The sequence below is a fragment of the Oncorhynchus nerka genome, linkage group LG7, assembly GCF_034236695.1.
Source record: "Oncorhynchus nerka isolate Pitt River linkage group LG7, Oner_Uvic_2.0, whole genome shotgun sequence".
Classification (NCBI taxonomy): Eukaryota; Metazoa; Chordata; class Actinopteri; order Salmoniformes; family Salmonidae; genus Oncorhynchus; species Oncorhynchus nerka.
In genome coordinates this window covers 24,280,603-24,297,746 of record NC_088402.1, presented here as the reverse complement: position 1 = coordinate 24,297,746, position 17,144 = coordinate 24,280,603, and the positions used below count along the sequence as shown (strand labels likewise).

The 17,144-nt window shown below is 45.0% G+C and overlaps 1 protein-coding gene across 1 annotated transcript in view; it reads left to right on the top strand.

The window, feature by feature from the left end:
• Window positions 1–17,144, top strand: part of LOC115131349 (CUB and sushi domain-containing protein 3) — a 317,735-nt gene that overhangs the window by 231,113 nt on the left and 69,478 nt on the right. Inside the window, 3 exon segments of the mRNA XM_065021039.1 lie at window positions 2,420–2,593; window positions 3,709–3,894; window positions 6,868–7,041. Of these exon segments, the coding sequence (XP_064877111.1) occupies window positions 2,420–2,593; window positions 3,709–3,894; window positions 6,868–7,041 (534 nt within the window).

Sequence of the window (17,144 nt, the reverse complement as noted above, 5' to 3'; positions counted from 1 at the left end):
AATCAATATGTAATGTCAATGTTGCCATTTTATACAGTACATTAGATGCAGTAAGAATCACTATATAATGCCAATGTTACCATTTTATACAGTACATTTATACAGTAGGAATCAATATTTCAAGTCAATGTTACCCTTTTATACAGTATATTAGATACAGTAAGAATCAATATTTCAAGTCAATGTTACCCTTTTATACAATACATTAGATACAGTAGGAATCAATATTTCAAGTCAATGTTACCCTTTTATACAGTATATTAGATACAGTAGGAATCAATATGGAATTTCAATTTCAATGTAACTTCTCTCTCTTTCTCTGTCTCTCTCTCGCTCTGTTTTTCTCTATCTTACTCTCCCTCTACCCCCACTCCTTCTCTCTCTCCTTCTTTCAATTCAATTCAATTCAATGTAAGGGCTTCATTGGCATGGGAACCATATGTTTACATTGCCAAGCAAATAAAATAGATAATAAACAAAAGTGAAATGAACAATAAAAAATGTTTGACAGTAAACATTACACTCACAAAAGTTCCAAAAGAATAAAGACATTTCAAATGTCATATTATGTGCAAATACAAGTACAAAGGGGATAATAAATACAATTGAAGTCGGAGGTTTACATACACCTTAGCCAAATACATTTAAACTCAGTTTTCCACAATTCCTGACCTTTAATCCAAGTAAAAATTCCCTGTTTTAGGTCAGTTTTTTAGGTCATAACCACTTTATTTTAAGAATGTGAAATGTCAGTATAATAGAAGAGAGAATTATTTATTTCAACTTTTATTTCTTTCATCACATTCCCAGTGGCTCAGAAGTTTACATACACTCAATTCGTATTTGGTAGCATTGCCTTTAAATTGTTTAACTTGTGACAAACGTTTCGGGTAGCCTTCCACAAGCTTGTCACAATAAATTGGGTGAATTTTGGCCCATTCCCCCTGACAGAGCTGGTGTAACTGAGTCATTTTTGTAGGCCTTCTTGCTCACACATGCTTTTTCAGTTCTGCCCACAAATTTTGTATAGGATTGAGGTCAGGGCTTTGTGATGGCCACTCCAATACCTTGACTTTGTTGTCCTTAAGCCATTTTGCCACAACTTAAGAAGTGTGCTTGGGGTCAATGTCCATTTGGAAGACCCATTTGCGACCAAGCTTTAACTTCCTGACTGATGTCTTGAGATGTTGCTTCAATATATCCACATCGTTTTCCTACCTCATGAAGCCATCTATTTTGTGAAGTGCACCAGTCCCTCCTGCAGCAAAGCACATCATGATGCTGCCACCCCAATGCTTCACTGTTGGGATGGTGTTCTTTGGCTTGCAAACCTCCCCCTTTTTCCTCCAAACATAACGATGGTCATTATGGCCAAACAGTTCTATTTTTGTTTCGTCAGACCAGAGGACATTTCTCCTAAAAGTATGATCTTTGTCCCCATGTGCAGTTGTAAACCATAGTCTGGCTTTTTTATGGGGGTTTTGGAGCAGTGGCTTCTTCCTTGCTGAGCGGCCTTTCAGGTTATGTCGATATAGGACTCGTTTTTACTGTGGATATAGATACTTTTCTACCTGTTTCCTCCAGCATCTTCACAAGGTCCTTTGCTGTTGTTCTGGAATTGATTTGCCCTTTTTACACCAAAGTACGTTAATCTCTAGGAGACAGAACGCGTCTCCTTCCTGAGCGTTATGACGGCTGCGTCGTCCCATGGTGTTTATACTTGCGTACTATTGTTTGTACAGATGAACGTGGTACCTTCAGGCATTTGAAAATTGCTCCCAAGGATGAATCAGACTTGTGGAGGTCTACAATTTTTTTCTGAGGTCTTGGCTGATTTCTTTTGGTTTTCCCATTATGTCAAGCAAAGAGGCACTGAGTTTGAAGGTAGGCCTTGAAATTTCAGCCACAGGTACACCTTCAATTGACAAAATGATGTCAATTAGCCTATCAGAAGCTTCTAAAGCCATGACATCATTTTCTGTATTTTTCCAAGCTGTTTAAAGGCACATTCAACTTAGTGTATGTAAACTTCTGACCTACTGGAATTGTGATACTATTTATTATAAGTGAAATAATCTGTCTGTAAACGATTGTTGGAAAAATTACTTGTGTCATGCACAAAGTAGATGTCCTAACTGACTTGCCAAAACTATATTTTGTTAACAAGAAATTTGTGGAGTGGTTGAAAAATGATTTTTAATGACTCCAACCTAAGAGTATGTAAACTTCCGACTTCAACTGTAAACATAAATATGGGTTGTATTTACAATGGTGTTTGTTCTTCCCTTGTTGCCCTTTTCTCGTGGCAACATAACCTCCTCTCTCTATCTCTCTATCTATCCCCCCTCTCTTGCCCTCTCTTTCCAGGGCTCATTTGAAAATAATCTTGTCATTTCTCTCTCTCTCCCTCTCCCCCCAGCTATCAGCTGTGGACACCCGGGCAGCCCTATCTACGGGCGGACCATTGGTAACGGCTTCAATCTGAACGACGTGGTGAGCTTCTCCTGCAACATGGGCTACGTGATGGAGGGGCCCTCAAGGGCCCAGTGCCAGGCCACACGCCAGTGGAGCCAGCCACCACCAACGTGTAAAGGTGGGGAAAAAAGTTAAGTCTTCTATTCACACGGAGTATGCTTGGCTCGATCCGCCTGACCACTGCAGTGCACTCTCTGTAAGATGGGGAAGAAGGAGGAGTCTTGGTTTGTAGTGGGCTTGTAACCAATCAGGTACCAGCACCACAGCAGGACAACGGCCTCTGTGTAGGGTGAATGGTTGCTCTGTGTGAATTGTGGTTGTGGTGAATTAGGGTCATAGCCAACACGGCCTCTTGAACATCAGTAGATATGATTGTGGTGGTATCACTGACCTCTATAGGGTGTATCAATGGTTGTGTTGACCCCATGCATGACACTGTGATTTTGCGACCTTGTGTTTGATGTCTTATTAATGTATAATATAATATTCAGAATATGTTGAAGGGGTGTGGGGTGATTATCTGAAAACCATCTGATGGAGCTTATCGTAGTTCCATTATATAGGAGTCTTCCCCTGAGGAAACCAGAGGCTAAGTCCAGGGTCAGACTGCTATTTGACAAGCCCTGAAGTAACTAGAGGCTAAGTCCAGGGTCAGACTGCTATTTGACAAGCGCTGAAGTAACCAGAGGCTGAGTCCAGGGTCAGACTGCTATTGGACAAGCCCTGAAGTAACCAGAGGCTAAGTCCAGGGTCAGACTGCTATTGGACAAGCCCTGAGGAAACCAGAAGCTATGTCCAAGGTCAGAATGCTATTGGACAAGCCCTGCATATCGAACAAACTAGAACCAATTACATTGTATCTGATTGGACTATTTTGGCAAGAGGAAATATAACGCCCACATTGTGTTGGCCTTTGTTGATACCAGTAAATCTATCTTGCAGGTTCTCGAAATTCGTAATAAGCCATTGTGCTATGTACTTGCTTGAGATGTGCACATTTATCTATTTTCTATATATTTTTTATTAATATTCCTTTTTATCATGCATTAAGATTATGCATTAATATCAATGGAAGATTGGCGTGAAAATTCCGTTTCATGTTAGGATTTGGCCCTATATGAGTGACTTTAGAAGGTCAAGCGTGTCCTAAGTGTTGGAATGAGTTGATCCCTTCCATGTTTCTGCCAAATAACACATGCCTGTCTTTTTCCCCCTCTGTCTCTTCCTCTTCAGTGGTCAACTGCTCCGATCCTGGGATCCCAGCCAACTCCATCAGGCAGAGTAAGATAGAACACGGGAACTTCACCTTTGGAACCGTGGTGTTCTATGACTGCAGCCCGGGATTCTACCTATTCGGTTCACCTGTTCTTACCTGTCAGCCCACAGGACAGTGGGACAAGCCTCTACCGGAGTGTATCGGTGAGTCTGGTGTCACTGTTTTTGTCACGTCTACCCCTACTCCACCTCGCTGGGGCTCGACGTCGCCAGTTTATTCATTATTACGCACACCTGCCACCATCGTTACACGCACCTGCACCTCATGAGACTCACCTGGACTTCCTCACCTTCCTGATGACCTTCTATATCTGTCACTCGCTTTGGTTCTTTCCCTGGGCGTTATTGTTTCTGTTCCTGCGTTTTATGTCTGTACGCTACCCGTGTTTCTTGTTTTGTTCCATGTTCCACTATTTATTAAATTCACTCCCTGTACTTGCTTCCCGAATCTTAGCGTACATGTTACAGAATAACGCCTCACCAAGGGGAAGCAACAGGGATCTTTTTTTTTTACTGGTGACGTCGGGTCCAAGTGCCACTGCCTCAGCTGGCTCGTCAGGCTTCCATACCTCTGCCGGCTCGTCAGGCTTCCATACCTCTGCCGGCTCGTCAGGCTTCCATGCCTCAGCCGGCTCGTCAGGCTTCCATGCCTCAGCCGGCTCGTCAGGCTTCCATACCTCTGCCGGCTCGTCAGGCTTCCATACCTCTGCCGGCTCGTCAGGCTTCCATACCTCTGCCGGCTCGTCAGGCTTCCATGCCTCAGCCGGCTCATCAGGCTTCCATGCCTCGGCCAGCTCGACAGGTTCCCACGCCTCGCCCGGCTCTATGGGTTCCCGCCCCTCGTCCGGCTCTATTGGTTCCCGAGCCTCGGCCAGCTCTACGGGTTCCCGTGCCTCGGCCGGCTCTATGGGTTCCCGCCCCTCGTCCGGCTCTATTGGTTCCCGAGCCTCGGCCAGCTCTACGGGTTCCCGTGCCTCGGCCGGCTCTATGGGTTCCCGCCTCTCGTCCGGCTCTATTGGTTCCCGAGCCTCGGCCAGCTCTATGGGTTCCCGTGCCTCGGCCGGCTCTATGGGTTCCCGTGCCTCGGCCGGCTCTACGGGTTCCCGAGCCTCGGCTGGCCCGACAGGTTCCCGCGCCTCAGTAGAAGCGACTGGCGCCTGCTCCTGATCCTCGAGACCGTCCCTCTGGTCGGTGCCATCCTGCGGCTGACGCTGCACGTCGTGGAGGGGGTACTGTCATGTCTACCCCCGCTCCCCCTCTCTGGTGCTCGATGTCGCCAGTTTATTCATTATTACGCACACCTGCCGCCATCATTACGCGCACCTGCACCTCATGAGACTCACCTATATCTGTCCCCCCCTTATGTCTGTACGCTACTTGTGTTTCTTGTTTTGTTCCATGTTCCATTATTTATTAAATTCCCTCCTGGTACTTGCTTCCCAATTCTTAGCGTACACGTTACAGTACATGGTGTAAAGAGACTCACACTGCAATATATGCTAGCATTTGGTATATTAGAGAGGTTTCGACAGTTGAAACATTGTCACCAATAAACCACAGAGTTAACCACAGATGGTGGTGTGCGGAGTCTCTTTTAACCATTCACTGAACTTATTTTGATATCCAGCACCAAAACATTGGTGGTGCGCATCTAAAGTGTCCTGTTCCTATAATTTGTTGTCGCTGTCTCACGGTCGGTCTGTCTTTCCCGGAGAGAGACTGACGACTTGGCACTCGTGGCTAATTAGCATATTATTCCATTAATTTAGGCTGAATGAGTTGCCTGACCCCCTCTGCTTAAGATCAGTGTTCTATTGAGGGACAGGTGGAACAGCTCTGTGGATATTACACTAATTAGGGATGCCAGGTTGGCAGCTGATCCCTGTGTTTTATGGTGTGTATCTTCAACATCCTCCTCAAAACAAGCTGCATTAGACACCAGCTGTACTGGCAACCTGGCATGTCTAAACATCTACTTTAAACACAGGGCTTCAAGGTTTCCTACTGGCTGTCTCAGTGTTCCAAAAACAACCTGGGCCTCCTACTGGCTGAGGGGCATAGCTGTGTGCTCCAATCAGTGCACTCTCTTTGAAATTTGAACCCAATCCCAACCTTATTGAACTGTGATGTGTAGCCTACTGTTTTCCCTTAAACCGTATCATAAGTTAGCTCTACTAAGGCCCAATCAGTTTGGTGTTCCTGTTGCGATGTGTTTTAAAAGGGATGAAAAAACCTTCAGCAAGATGAATGAACGTTCTTTCTCCCTCCATGCCTTGTTCCCTGTTTGATCCACCCCGCTGTGACATGGACACCATGTCCAAAACGTTCCTTTCATTTAGACACGCCTCGTCCTTTGTGCTGAATTAGCATGTTAATACCGGACCTGCTCACTTTTTATAGGCCAGTAGCAGAAAAGAGGAGAAAGTTTAAAGTAAACTTGCTGATTGTAGCACATTGTGGGGTGAATATTTGAAAAAAGAATTTGATTATTTTAGCACCCTGGCCTTGATAATTTACTAAGTGAAAAAGGGATCAAAGAATGATTACAAAGGATGAGGACAGTACCGTCTACATTGGAACGTTGCCATTATGAGTTTAAGTGCTAGGACTGTATTTTTATCGTGGTGAAGCAAGTACAGTGGTCTTATTCTATGAGCAGAGGTACTGGATATTTTGGATGGGTTTCCCGGAACCCAAAATAAACCTAGTCCTGGACGTAAAAACACTTTTTGTAGGCCAGGACTAGACTTAATCTGCGTCTGGGAAACTGGCCTATAGTGTGTATTCTAAGTAGTTTGTATGATACAGTATTCCCCTCAACGAGGAGAAGTAGACTAGAACAGTGTTCGAACCATAGTCACACATCTTGTTCTAGCTATCTTTATTGCTTACATACAGGGTGTGTCTGAAATGGAACCCTATTCCCTATATAGTGCACTACCCTATAGGCCCTGGTCAAAAATAGTGCACTGTATAGTGAACAGGGTGCCATTTGGGACGCAGACACAGTGTGTGGCCTCAATCCTCTAGAGAGTGACGACAGTACCTTCCACTACATTAGCCTTGTCAGCACTCTGAGCTGACAGCATCCATCTTGTGTGTGTCTCTCTCCTCCAGTAGTGGACTGTGGTCACCCCGGGTCCCCTCCCAACGGCCAGCTGAACGGGGATAAATTCACCTTTGGCTCTACGGTTCGCTACACATGCATAGGGGGGCGCCAGCTGAAGGGCGAGTCGGCGCGTACCTGCCAGCTCAACGGCCACTGGAGCGCACCCATGCCCTTCTGCTCAGGTAAGTCCTTTACATACAGGGGGGGTTGTGAGTGTCTGTGTCTGTGTGTTTGGGACACAGTTTGTCCAAGATAAAAATAACTTAGTCAACTTTATGTTATGCACCATATGACAATTTCAAGGCTTGGATTTTCTGGTCAGCTTTGTCACGTTGACGAAGCTCAAATGATCATTACATTTACATTTAAGTCATTTAGCAGACGCTCTTATCCAGAGCGACTTACAAATTGGTGCATTCACCTTATGACATCCAGTGGAACAGTAGTGCATCTAAATCTTTTAAGGGGGTGAGAGGGATTACTTTATCCTATCCTAGGTATTCCTTAAAGAGGTGGGGTTTCAGGTGTCTCCGGAAGGTGGTGATTGACTCCGCTGTCCTGGCGTCGTGAGGGAGTTTGTTCCACCATTGGGGGGCCAGAGCAGCGAACAGTTTTGACTGGGCTGAGCGGGAACTGTACTTCCTCAGTGGTAGGGAGGCGAGCAGGCCAGAGGTGGATGAACGCAGTGCCCTTGTTTGGGTGTAGGGCCTGATCAGAGCCTGGAGGTATTGAGGTGCCGTTCCCCTCACAGCTCCGTAGGCAAGCACCATGGTCTTGTAGCGGATGCGAGCTTCAACTGGAAGCCAGTGGAGAGAGCGGAGGAGCGGGGTGACGTGAGAGAACTTGGGAAGGTTGAACACCAGACGGGCTGCGGCGTTCTGGATGAGTTGTAGGGGTTTAATGGCACAGGCAGGGAGCCCAGCCAACAGCGAGTTGCAGTAATCCAGACGGGAGATGACGAGTGCCTGGATTAGGACCTGCGCCGCTTCCTGTGTGAGGCAGGGTCGTACTCTGCGGATGTTGTAGAGCATGAACCTACAGGAACGGGCCACCGCCTTGATGTTAGTTGAGAACGACAGGGTGTTGTCCAGGATCACGCCAAGGTTCTTAGCGCTCTGGGAGGAGGACACAATGGAGTTGTCAACCGTGATGGCGAGATCATGGAACGGGCAGTCCTTCCCGGGAGGAAGAGCAGCTCCGTCTTGCCGAGGTTCAGCTTGAGGTGGTGATCCGTCATCCACACTGATATGTCTGCCAGACATGCAGAGATGCGATTCGCCACCTGGTCATCAGAAGGGGAAAGGAGAAGATTAATTGTGTGTCGTCTGCATAGCAATGATAGGAGAGACCATGTGAGGTTATGACAGAGCCAAGTGACTTGGTGTATAGCAAGAATAGGAGAGGGCCTAGAACAGAGCCCTGGGGGACACCAGTGGTGAGAGCACGTGGTGTGGAGACGGATTCTCGCCACGCCACCTGGTAGGAGCGACCTGTCAGGTAGGACGCAATCCAAGCGTGGGCCGCGCCGGAGATGCCCAACTCGGAGAGGGTGGAGAGGAGGATCTGATGGTTCACAGTATCGAAGGCAGCCGATAGGTCTAGAAGGATGAGAGCAGAGGAGAGAGAGTTAGCTTTAGCAGTGCGGAGGGCCTCCGTGATACAGAGAAGAGCAGTCTCAGTTGAATGACTAGTCTTGAAACCTGACTGATTAGGATCAAGAAGGTCATTCTGAGAGAGATAGCGGGAGAGCTGGCCAAGGACGGCACGTTCAAGAGTTTTGGAGAGAAAAGAAAGAAGGGATACTGGTCTGTAGTTGTTGACATCGGAGGGATCGAGTGTAGGTTTTTTCAGAAGGGGTGCAACTCTCGCTCTCTTGAAGACGGAAGGGACGTAGCCAGCGGTCAGGGATGAGTTGATGAGCGAGGTGAGGTAAGGGAGAAGGTCTCCGGAAATGGTCTGGAGAAGAGAGGAGGGGATAGGGTCAAGCGGGCAGGTTGTTGGGCGGTCGGCCGTCACAAGACGCGAGATTTCATCTGGAGAGAGAGGGGAGAAAGAGGTCAGAGCACAGGGTAGGGCAGTGTGAGCAGAACCAGGGGTGTCGTTTGACTTAGCAAACGAGGATCGGATGTCGTCGACCTTCTTTTCAAAATGGTTGACGAAGTCATCTGCAGAGAGGAGGAGGGGGAGGGGGAGGAGGCTTCAGGAGGGAGGAGAAGGTTGCAAAGAGCTTCCTAGGGTTAGAGGCAGATGCTTGGAATTTAGAGTGGTAGAAAGTGGCTTTAGCAGCAGAGAGAGAAGAGGAAAATGTAGAGAGGAGGGAGTGAAAGGATGTCAGGTCCGCAGGGAGGCGAGTTTTCCTCCATTTTCGCTCGGCTGCCCGGAGCCCTGTTCTGTGAGCTCGCAATGAGTCGTCGAGCCACGGAGCGGGAGGGGAGGACCGAGCCGGCCTGGAGGATAGGGGACATAGTGAGTCAAAGGATGCAGAAAGGGAGGAGAGGAGGGTTGAGGAGGCAGAATCAGGAGATAGGTTGGAGAAGGTTTGAGCAGAGGGAAGAGATGATAGGATGGAAGAGGAGAGAGTAGCGGGGAGAGAGAGCGAAGGTTGGGACGGCGCGATACCATCCGAGTAGGGGCAGTGTGGGAAGTGTTGGATGAGAGCGAGAGGGAAAAGGATACAAGGTAGTGGTCGGAGACTTGGAGGGGAGTTGCAATGAGGTTAGTGGAAGAACAGCATCTAGTAAAGATGAGGTCGAGCGTATTTCCTGCCTTGTGAGTAGGGGGGAAGGTGAGAGGGTGAGGTCAAAAGAGGAGAGGAGTGGAAAGAAGGAGGCAGAGAGGAATGAGTCAAAGGTAGACGTGGGGAGGTTAAAGTCGCCCAGAACTGTGAGAGGTGAGCCGTCCTCAGGAAAGGAGCTTATCAAGGCATCAAGCTCATTGATGAACTCTCCGAGGGAACCTGGAGGGCGATAAATGATAAGGATGTTAAGCTTATCTACATTTATCTGTTTTTGTCCTTTCTTTTGATAATACCTTTTTTATACACGCATACGTACATGGCAAGAGCTTTAATCGGACGTAGACAAAGAGAGAGAAGGTCATATCGAGAACTTGTAAATAATAACTGAAGAAGTATAAAGATAGCTCATAATAGTGGAGGAGGATTTATATGCAGTGGTGGAGGAACACATTGGCTCCAGCAGAATAAAAGAAACAAGAGGCATTGACTAACATGTGGGCAAGAGAGTTCACCCTCTTCACACTAGCGTGGGTGTTGTGCCTGGAGCCCTGACGTCAACACAACCACAGCTAGCTAGAAGAGCCGCAACTGTCCTTTCTTCACAACACAATGTCCATCTCTCGCTTTCTCACTCCCGCTCTCTCTTTCTCTCTCGCTCTCTCTCTCTGTCTCCTTTCCTCTTTCTCTATGCCCTTTGTACCTATTCCTCTGCTCTTTTTCTCCCCTCCCCCCCTCTCCCTCCCTCCCTCCCTCCCTCCCTGCCCCCCCTCTCTCTCTCTCTCTCTCTCTCCCACAGACTTAGTTACCACGCATTCCTTCCGCCCAAGAAATAGCTTCTTTCTCCTTCCTCTTCTTCTTCCTATTCTTCCACTCAATATGTAAAGTACTGTATCTAAATATATACTTTATGATGTGGTGCAATGTGCAGGGAAATCATTATATGGCTACATTTAATTAAAGATTGCACCGACCCCATCAGGATGGGGTATGGAGGGAAAATACATTTGCAGCTAAAGTTTCTTTCTTTTTTTTTCAGCCGTAGAAGGTTGTCAATCCCTGGATAATGAGGGCCTCTTTATTTCCTCTCTTATTGGGCCTGCATCTCAAATGGCACCCTGTTTACTGTGTAGAGCACTACTTTGAATCAGAAACCCATTGGTCAAAAGTTGTGCCCTATATAGGTAATAAGATGCCATTTGGGAAGCAAGCAGGGAGGTCTTTGGACAGGTAATTGATCTATGGGAACTACTGGTTAGTTTGCTGTCCCTCTTTTATTGAGATGATATGCCATCTGCTTTTCCCTACGGCAGACTGCAAAGGAATCATCTCACCCTCATCTCCCCTGGGAGCATCGCTAGTTCTCTCATCCTGTCTCTCTCTCTCTTTCTTTCTTTCTCTCTTTCTTGTCTGGTTGATTATTCCCCAAAGTGAGTCATTGGCCAAGATACATCGTTTGAGACAGTTGAAAGAGAAAAGAGAGACACAGGTATTTACCTTCAATACAGAAGATGGTTATTGAGTGAAGAAGTCAAAAAGAGTTTTGAATCCAACATCACATATCTATTTCCGTGTAGTAGGTCTCTTCCATCAATTTATAACCCTGTTATTGAGTAGTGTGAAGAGTTTAACAGTGTGTAAACCTCCCCTAGCTAACCCTGTTATTGAGTAGTGTGAAGAGTTTAACAGTGTGTAAACCACCCCTAGCTAACCCTGTTATTGAGTAGTGTGAAGGGTTTAACAGTGTGTAAACCTCCCCTAGCTAACCCTGTTATTGAGTAGAGTGAAGAGTTTAACAGTGTGTAAACCTCCCCTAGCTAACCCTGTTATTGAGTAGTGTGAAGGGTTTAACAGTGTGTAAACCTCCCCTAGCTAACCCTGTTATTGAGTAGTGTGAAGGGTTTAACAGTGTGTAAACCTCCCCTAGCTAACCCTGTTATTGAGTAGTGCGAAGGGTTTAACAGTGTGTAAACCACCCCTAGCTAACCCTGTTATTGAGTAGTGTGAAGGGTTTAACAGTGTGTAAACCTCCCCTAGCTAACCCTGTTATTGAGTAGAGTGAAGAGTTTAACAGTGTGTAAACCTCCCCTAGCTAACCCTGTTATTGAGTAGTGTGAAGAGTTTAACAGTGTGTAAACCTCCCCTAGCTAACCCTGTTATTAAGTAGTGTGAAGGGTTTAACAGTGTGTAAACCTCCCCTAGCTAACCCTGTTATTGAGTAGTGCGAAGGGTTTAACAGTGTGTAAACCACCCCTAGCTAACCCTGTTATTGAGTAGTGCGAAGGGTTTAACAGTGTGTAAACCACCCCTAGCTAACCCTGTTATTGAGTAGAGTGAAAAGTTTAACAGTGTGTAAACCACCCCTAGCTAACCCTGTTATTGAGTAGTGTGAAGGGTTTAACAGTATGTAAACCTCCCCTAGCTAACCCTGTTATTGAGTAGTGTGAAGGGTTTAACAGTGTGTAAACCTCCCCTAGCTAACCCTGTTATTGAGTAGTGCGAAGGGTTTAACAGTGTGTAAACCACCCCTAGCTAACCCTGTTATTGAGTAGTGCGAAGGGTTTAACAGTGTGTAAACCACCCCTAGCTAACCCTGTTATTGAGTAGAGTGAAGAGTTTAACAGTGTGTAAACCACCCCTAGCTAACCCTGTTATTGAGTAGTGTGAAGAGTTTAACAGTGTGTAAACCACCCCTAGCTAACCCTGTTATTGAGTAGTGTGAAGGGTTTAACAGTGTGTAAACCACCCCTAGCTAACCCTGTTATTGAGTAGTGTGAAGAGTTAAGCTGTGTGCGCAGTGGACCTAAAGCTGCCTCTGCTGCTGTGAGATATAAGAACAAAAGCAGACAGTCTCACCTCTTCTAACTGAGAATGATGTGAATGTATGGGTAGGAGATAGACAGAGAGAACTTTTCTATTCATATACTGTCCGTAATGTCTATACATGTATATATATATATACTGAGTTTGAGTTTATTTTATTTTTACAGGGACAGCGTACATTAATCAACATTTCCGTAAAAGTGCCGGTTTTAGCCAGCCGGCTAATTTTAAACTGCAGTCCCTGGGCAGGTTATTAAAAACAATTACAATACAGACAATCATTGAGCAGTGAGCAACATAGGACAAGCAAGAAATAGCATATAGACAGAGCAACATAGGACAAGCAAGACGTAGCATACAGACAGAGCAACATAGGACAAGCAAGACGTAGCATATAGACAGAGCAACATAGGACAAGCAAGACATAGCATATAGACAGAGCAACATAGGACAAGCAAGACATAGCATGCAGACAGAGAAACATAGGACAAGCAAGACGTAGCATATAGACAGAGCAACATAGGACAAGCAAGACGTAGCATATAGACAGAGCAACATAGGACAAGCAAGACATAGCATGCAGACAGAGCAACATAGGACAAGCAAGACGTAGCATATAGACAGAGCAACATAGGACAAGCAAGACATAGCATGCAGACAGAGAAACATAGGGCAAGCAAGACATAGCATGCAGACAGAGAAACATAGGGCAAGCAAGACATAGCATGCAGACAGAGAAACATAGGGCAAGCAAGACATAGCATACAGACAGAGCAACATAGGACAAGCAAGACGTAGCATACAGACAGAGAAACATAGGGCAAGCAAGACATAGCATGCAGACAGAGAAACATAGGGCAAGCAAGACATAGCATAAAGACAGAGAAACATAGGGCAAGCAAGACATAGCATACAGACAGAGAAACATAGGGCAAGCAAGACATAGCATGCAGACAGAGCAACATAGGGCAAGCAAGACATAGCATGCAGACAGAGAAACATAGGGCAAGCAAGACATAGCATACAGACAGAGCAACATAGGGCAAGCAAGACATAGCATGCAGACAGAGCAACATAGGGCAAGCAAGACATAGCATGCAGACAGAGAAACATAGGGCAAGCAAGACATAGCATAAAGACAGAGAAACATAGGGCGAGCAAGACATAGCATGCAGACAGAGAAACATAGGGCGAGCAAGACATAGCATACAGACAGAGAAACATAGGGCGAGCAAGATATAGCATGCAGACAGAGAAACATAGGGCGAGCAAGATATAGCATGCAGACAGAGAAACATAGGGCAAGCAAGATATAGCATGCAGACAGAGAAACATAGGGCAAGCAAGATATAGCATACAGACAGAGGAACATAGGGCAAGCAAGACATAGCATACAGACAGAGCAACATAGGACAAGCAAGACATAGCATACAGACAGAGCAACATAGGACAAGCAAGACATAGCATACAGACAAGAGCAACATAGGACAAGCAAGACATAGCATACAGACAGAACAACATAGGACAAGCAAGACGTAGCATACAGACAAGAGCAACATAGAACAAAAAGCAGCAAGACAAAATTCATAAAAGCAACAAAGTGTTTCCACACCTCACAAGCTACAGACAACAGACAACAGACAACAGACAACATGGAAAGCGGCCATACACAGCTAGGGATTATGATCACAAATCTGATGGACCTTTAGCCATTTATTCATTGATTTTGTGAAAGTGTGATAGGTGGTGCAGTTATATGTGTCTGCTTATCTTTAAGGGAACTATACAGTCACCTCTCATGGCAGACCTTGTGGATCTGCTGCCATATGTTTGGGTTTTCTGTTTAACAAAAATACTGAGTGGAGGGGGAGCCAGGCCATTTAGGATCTTGAATACAAGACATGCGTCGGTGTATTGCACAAGATGTTTACTGAACAAAATATAAACGCAACATTCAACAATTTCAAAGATTTTGCTGTTACAGCTCATATAAGGAAATCAGTCAGTTCAAACAAACTAATTATGCCCTAATCTATGGATTACACATGACTGGGCAGGAGCACAGCCATGGTTGGGCCTGGGAGGGCATAGGCCCACCTACTGGGGCGCAAGACCCAGCCAATTAGAATGAGTTTTTCACAGAAAAGGGCTTTATTACAGACAGAAATACTCCTCAGACTTATGCCCCCCACAAATGATCAAATGCTCACTAACAGATATGTAAACAAATTTGTGCACAAAATAAGCTTTTTGTGCATATGGAACATTTCTGGGATCTTTTATTTCAGCTCTTGAAACATTTTCTACGTTGTGGAATAATAGTGAATATATCAAAACTATGAAATAACACACATGGAATCATGTAGTAACCAAAAATAACAACCAAACCAAAAAAATCTAAATATATTTTATATTTGAAATTCTTCAAAGTAGCCACCCTTTACCTTGACCTTTACCTTTGCACACTCTTGGCATTTTCTCAACCAGTTTCATGAGGTAGTCACCTGGAATGCATTTCAATTAACAGGTGTGCCTTGTTAAAAATTATTTATTATTTATTTATTATTTGTGGAATTTCTTTCCTTCTTAACTTCTTGCGTCGAGCCATCCCGGATCCGGTATCGTGACTACAGCCTCAAGCTCATTACCATAACGCAACGTTAACTATTCATGAAAATCGCAAATTAAATGAAATTAATCTATTTGCTCTCAAGCTTATCCTTTTGTTAACAACACTGTCATCTCAGATTTTCAAAATATGCTTCTCAACCATTGCAAAACAAGCATTTGTGTAACAGTATTGATAGCTAACGTAGCATTTAGCGTAGCATTTAGCGTTAGCATTCAGCAGGCAACATTTACACAAAAAAACATAAAAGCATTCAAATAAAATCATTTACCTTTGAAGAACTTCAGATGTTTTCAATGAGGAGACTCTCAGATAGCAAATGTTCAGTTTTTCCTGAAAGATTATTTGTTTAGGAGAAATCGCTCCGTTTTCTGCGTCACGTTTAGCTACGAAAAAAACCCTGTATCCAGGATTGTGTAAATCTATCTGCAAGCTCATTAGCATAACACAACGTTAACTATTCATGAAAATCGCAAATGAAATGAAATTAATCTATTTGCTCTCAAGCTTAACCTTTTGTTAACAACACTGTCATCTCAGATTTTCAAAATATGCTTCTCAACCATTGCAAAACAAGCATTTGTGTAACAGTATTCATGGCTAACGTACCATTTAGCGTTAGCATTCAGCATGCAACATTTTCCACAAAAACCATAAAAGCATTCAAATAAAATAATTTACCTTTGAAGAACTTCAGATGTTTTCAATGAGGAGACTCTGTTAGATAGCAAATGTTCCGTTTTTACAAAAAATATTATTTGTGTCGACTAATCGCTCCGTTTTGTTCATAACGTTTGGTTAAGGAAAAAATAATAATAATAAGTCATTAAAACGCGAACTTTTTTCCAGAAACATGGCAAACCGATGTTTAGAATCAATCCTCAAGGTGTTTTTCACATATCTATCAACGATAACTGCCACGATGGATTTTTACTTTCTCTTCTGAAGAAATGGAACGCGCATGGATTTACAGATTACGCACACAGGACACCGGGCGGGACACCAGGTAAATGTAGTCTCTTATGGTCAATCTTCCAATGATATGCCTACAAACACGTCACAATGCTGCAGACACCTCGGGGAATAGACAGAAAGCCCGGGCTCATTCCTGGCGCATTCACAGCCATATAAGGAGACATTGGAACACAGCGCCTTCAGAATCTGGGGCATTTCCTGTATGAAAGTTCATCTTGGTTTCGCCTGTTGCATTAGTTCTGGGGCACTCACAGATAATATCTTTGCAGTTTTGGAGACGTCAGAGTTTTGTCTTTCCAAGGCTGTCAATTCCATGCATAGTCGAGCATCTTTTCGTGACAAAATATTGCGCTTAAAACGGGCACGTCTTTTTATCCAATAATGACACAGCGCCCCCATAGGTTCAACAGGTTAATGCATTTGAGCCAATCGGTTGTGTTGTGACAAGGTAGGGGTGGTATACAGAAGATAGACCTATTTGGTGAAAGACCAAGTCCATATTATTGCAAGAACAGCTTAAATAAGCAAAGAGAAATGACAGTCCATCATTACTTTAAGACATGAAGGTCAGTCAATCAGGAAAATGTCAAGAATTTTGAATGTTTCTTCAAGTACAGTCGCAAAAACCATCAAGCGCAATGATGAAACTGGCTCTCATGAGGACCGCCACAGGAAAGGAAGACCCAGAGTTACCTCTGCTGCAGAGGATACGTTCATTAGAGTTACCAGCCTGCAGCTGCATTCTGCAGCAATACGCCTTCCCATCTGGTTTGCACTTAGTGGGACTATCATGAGATCTACCTACCCCTGCCTCCCTCAACATCTTGTACTTCTGAGTGGGAGACCTTCCCAGGCAGTAGCCTGCTAACTGACAAACTAGAATCAGTACTCCCACTCCGACAAGGTTAATTGACCCACAGTCCCACATGGTGACATGATATCATTGACGTGACGTGCAAATGAGCGATAGAAAGCCAATCGCGCAAACGTCGCCATTCCGAATGTTTTGGAGCGGGCGCCCCGTGTCGCCCCCATGGCATGATGCCATCCTGGCTGCCCATGTGGCCTATACCTAAATCCGCCTCTGACTACATGATTCAATATGTGTTATTTCATAGTTTTCA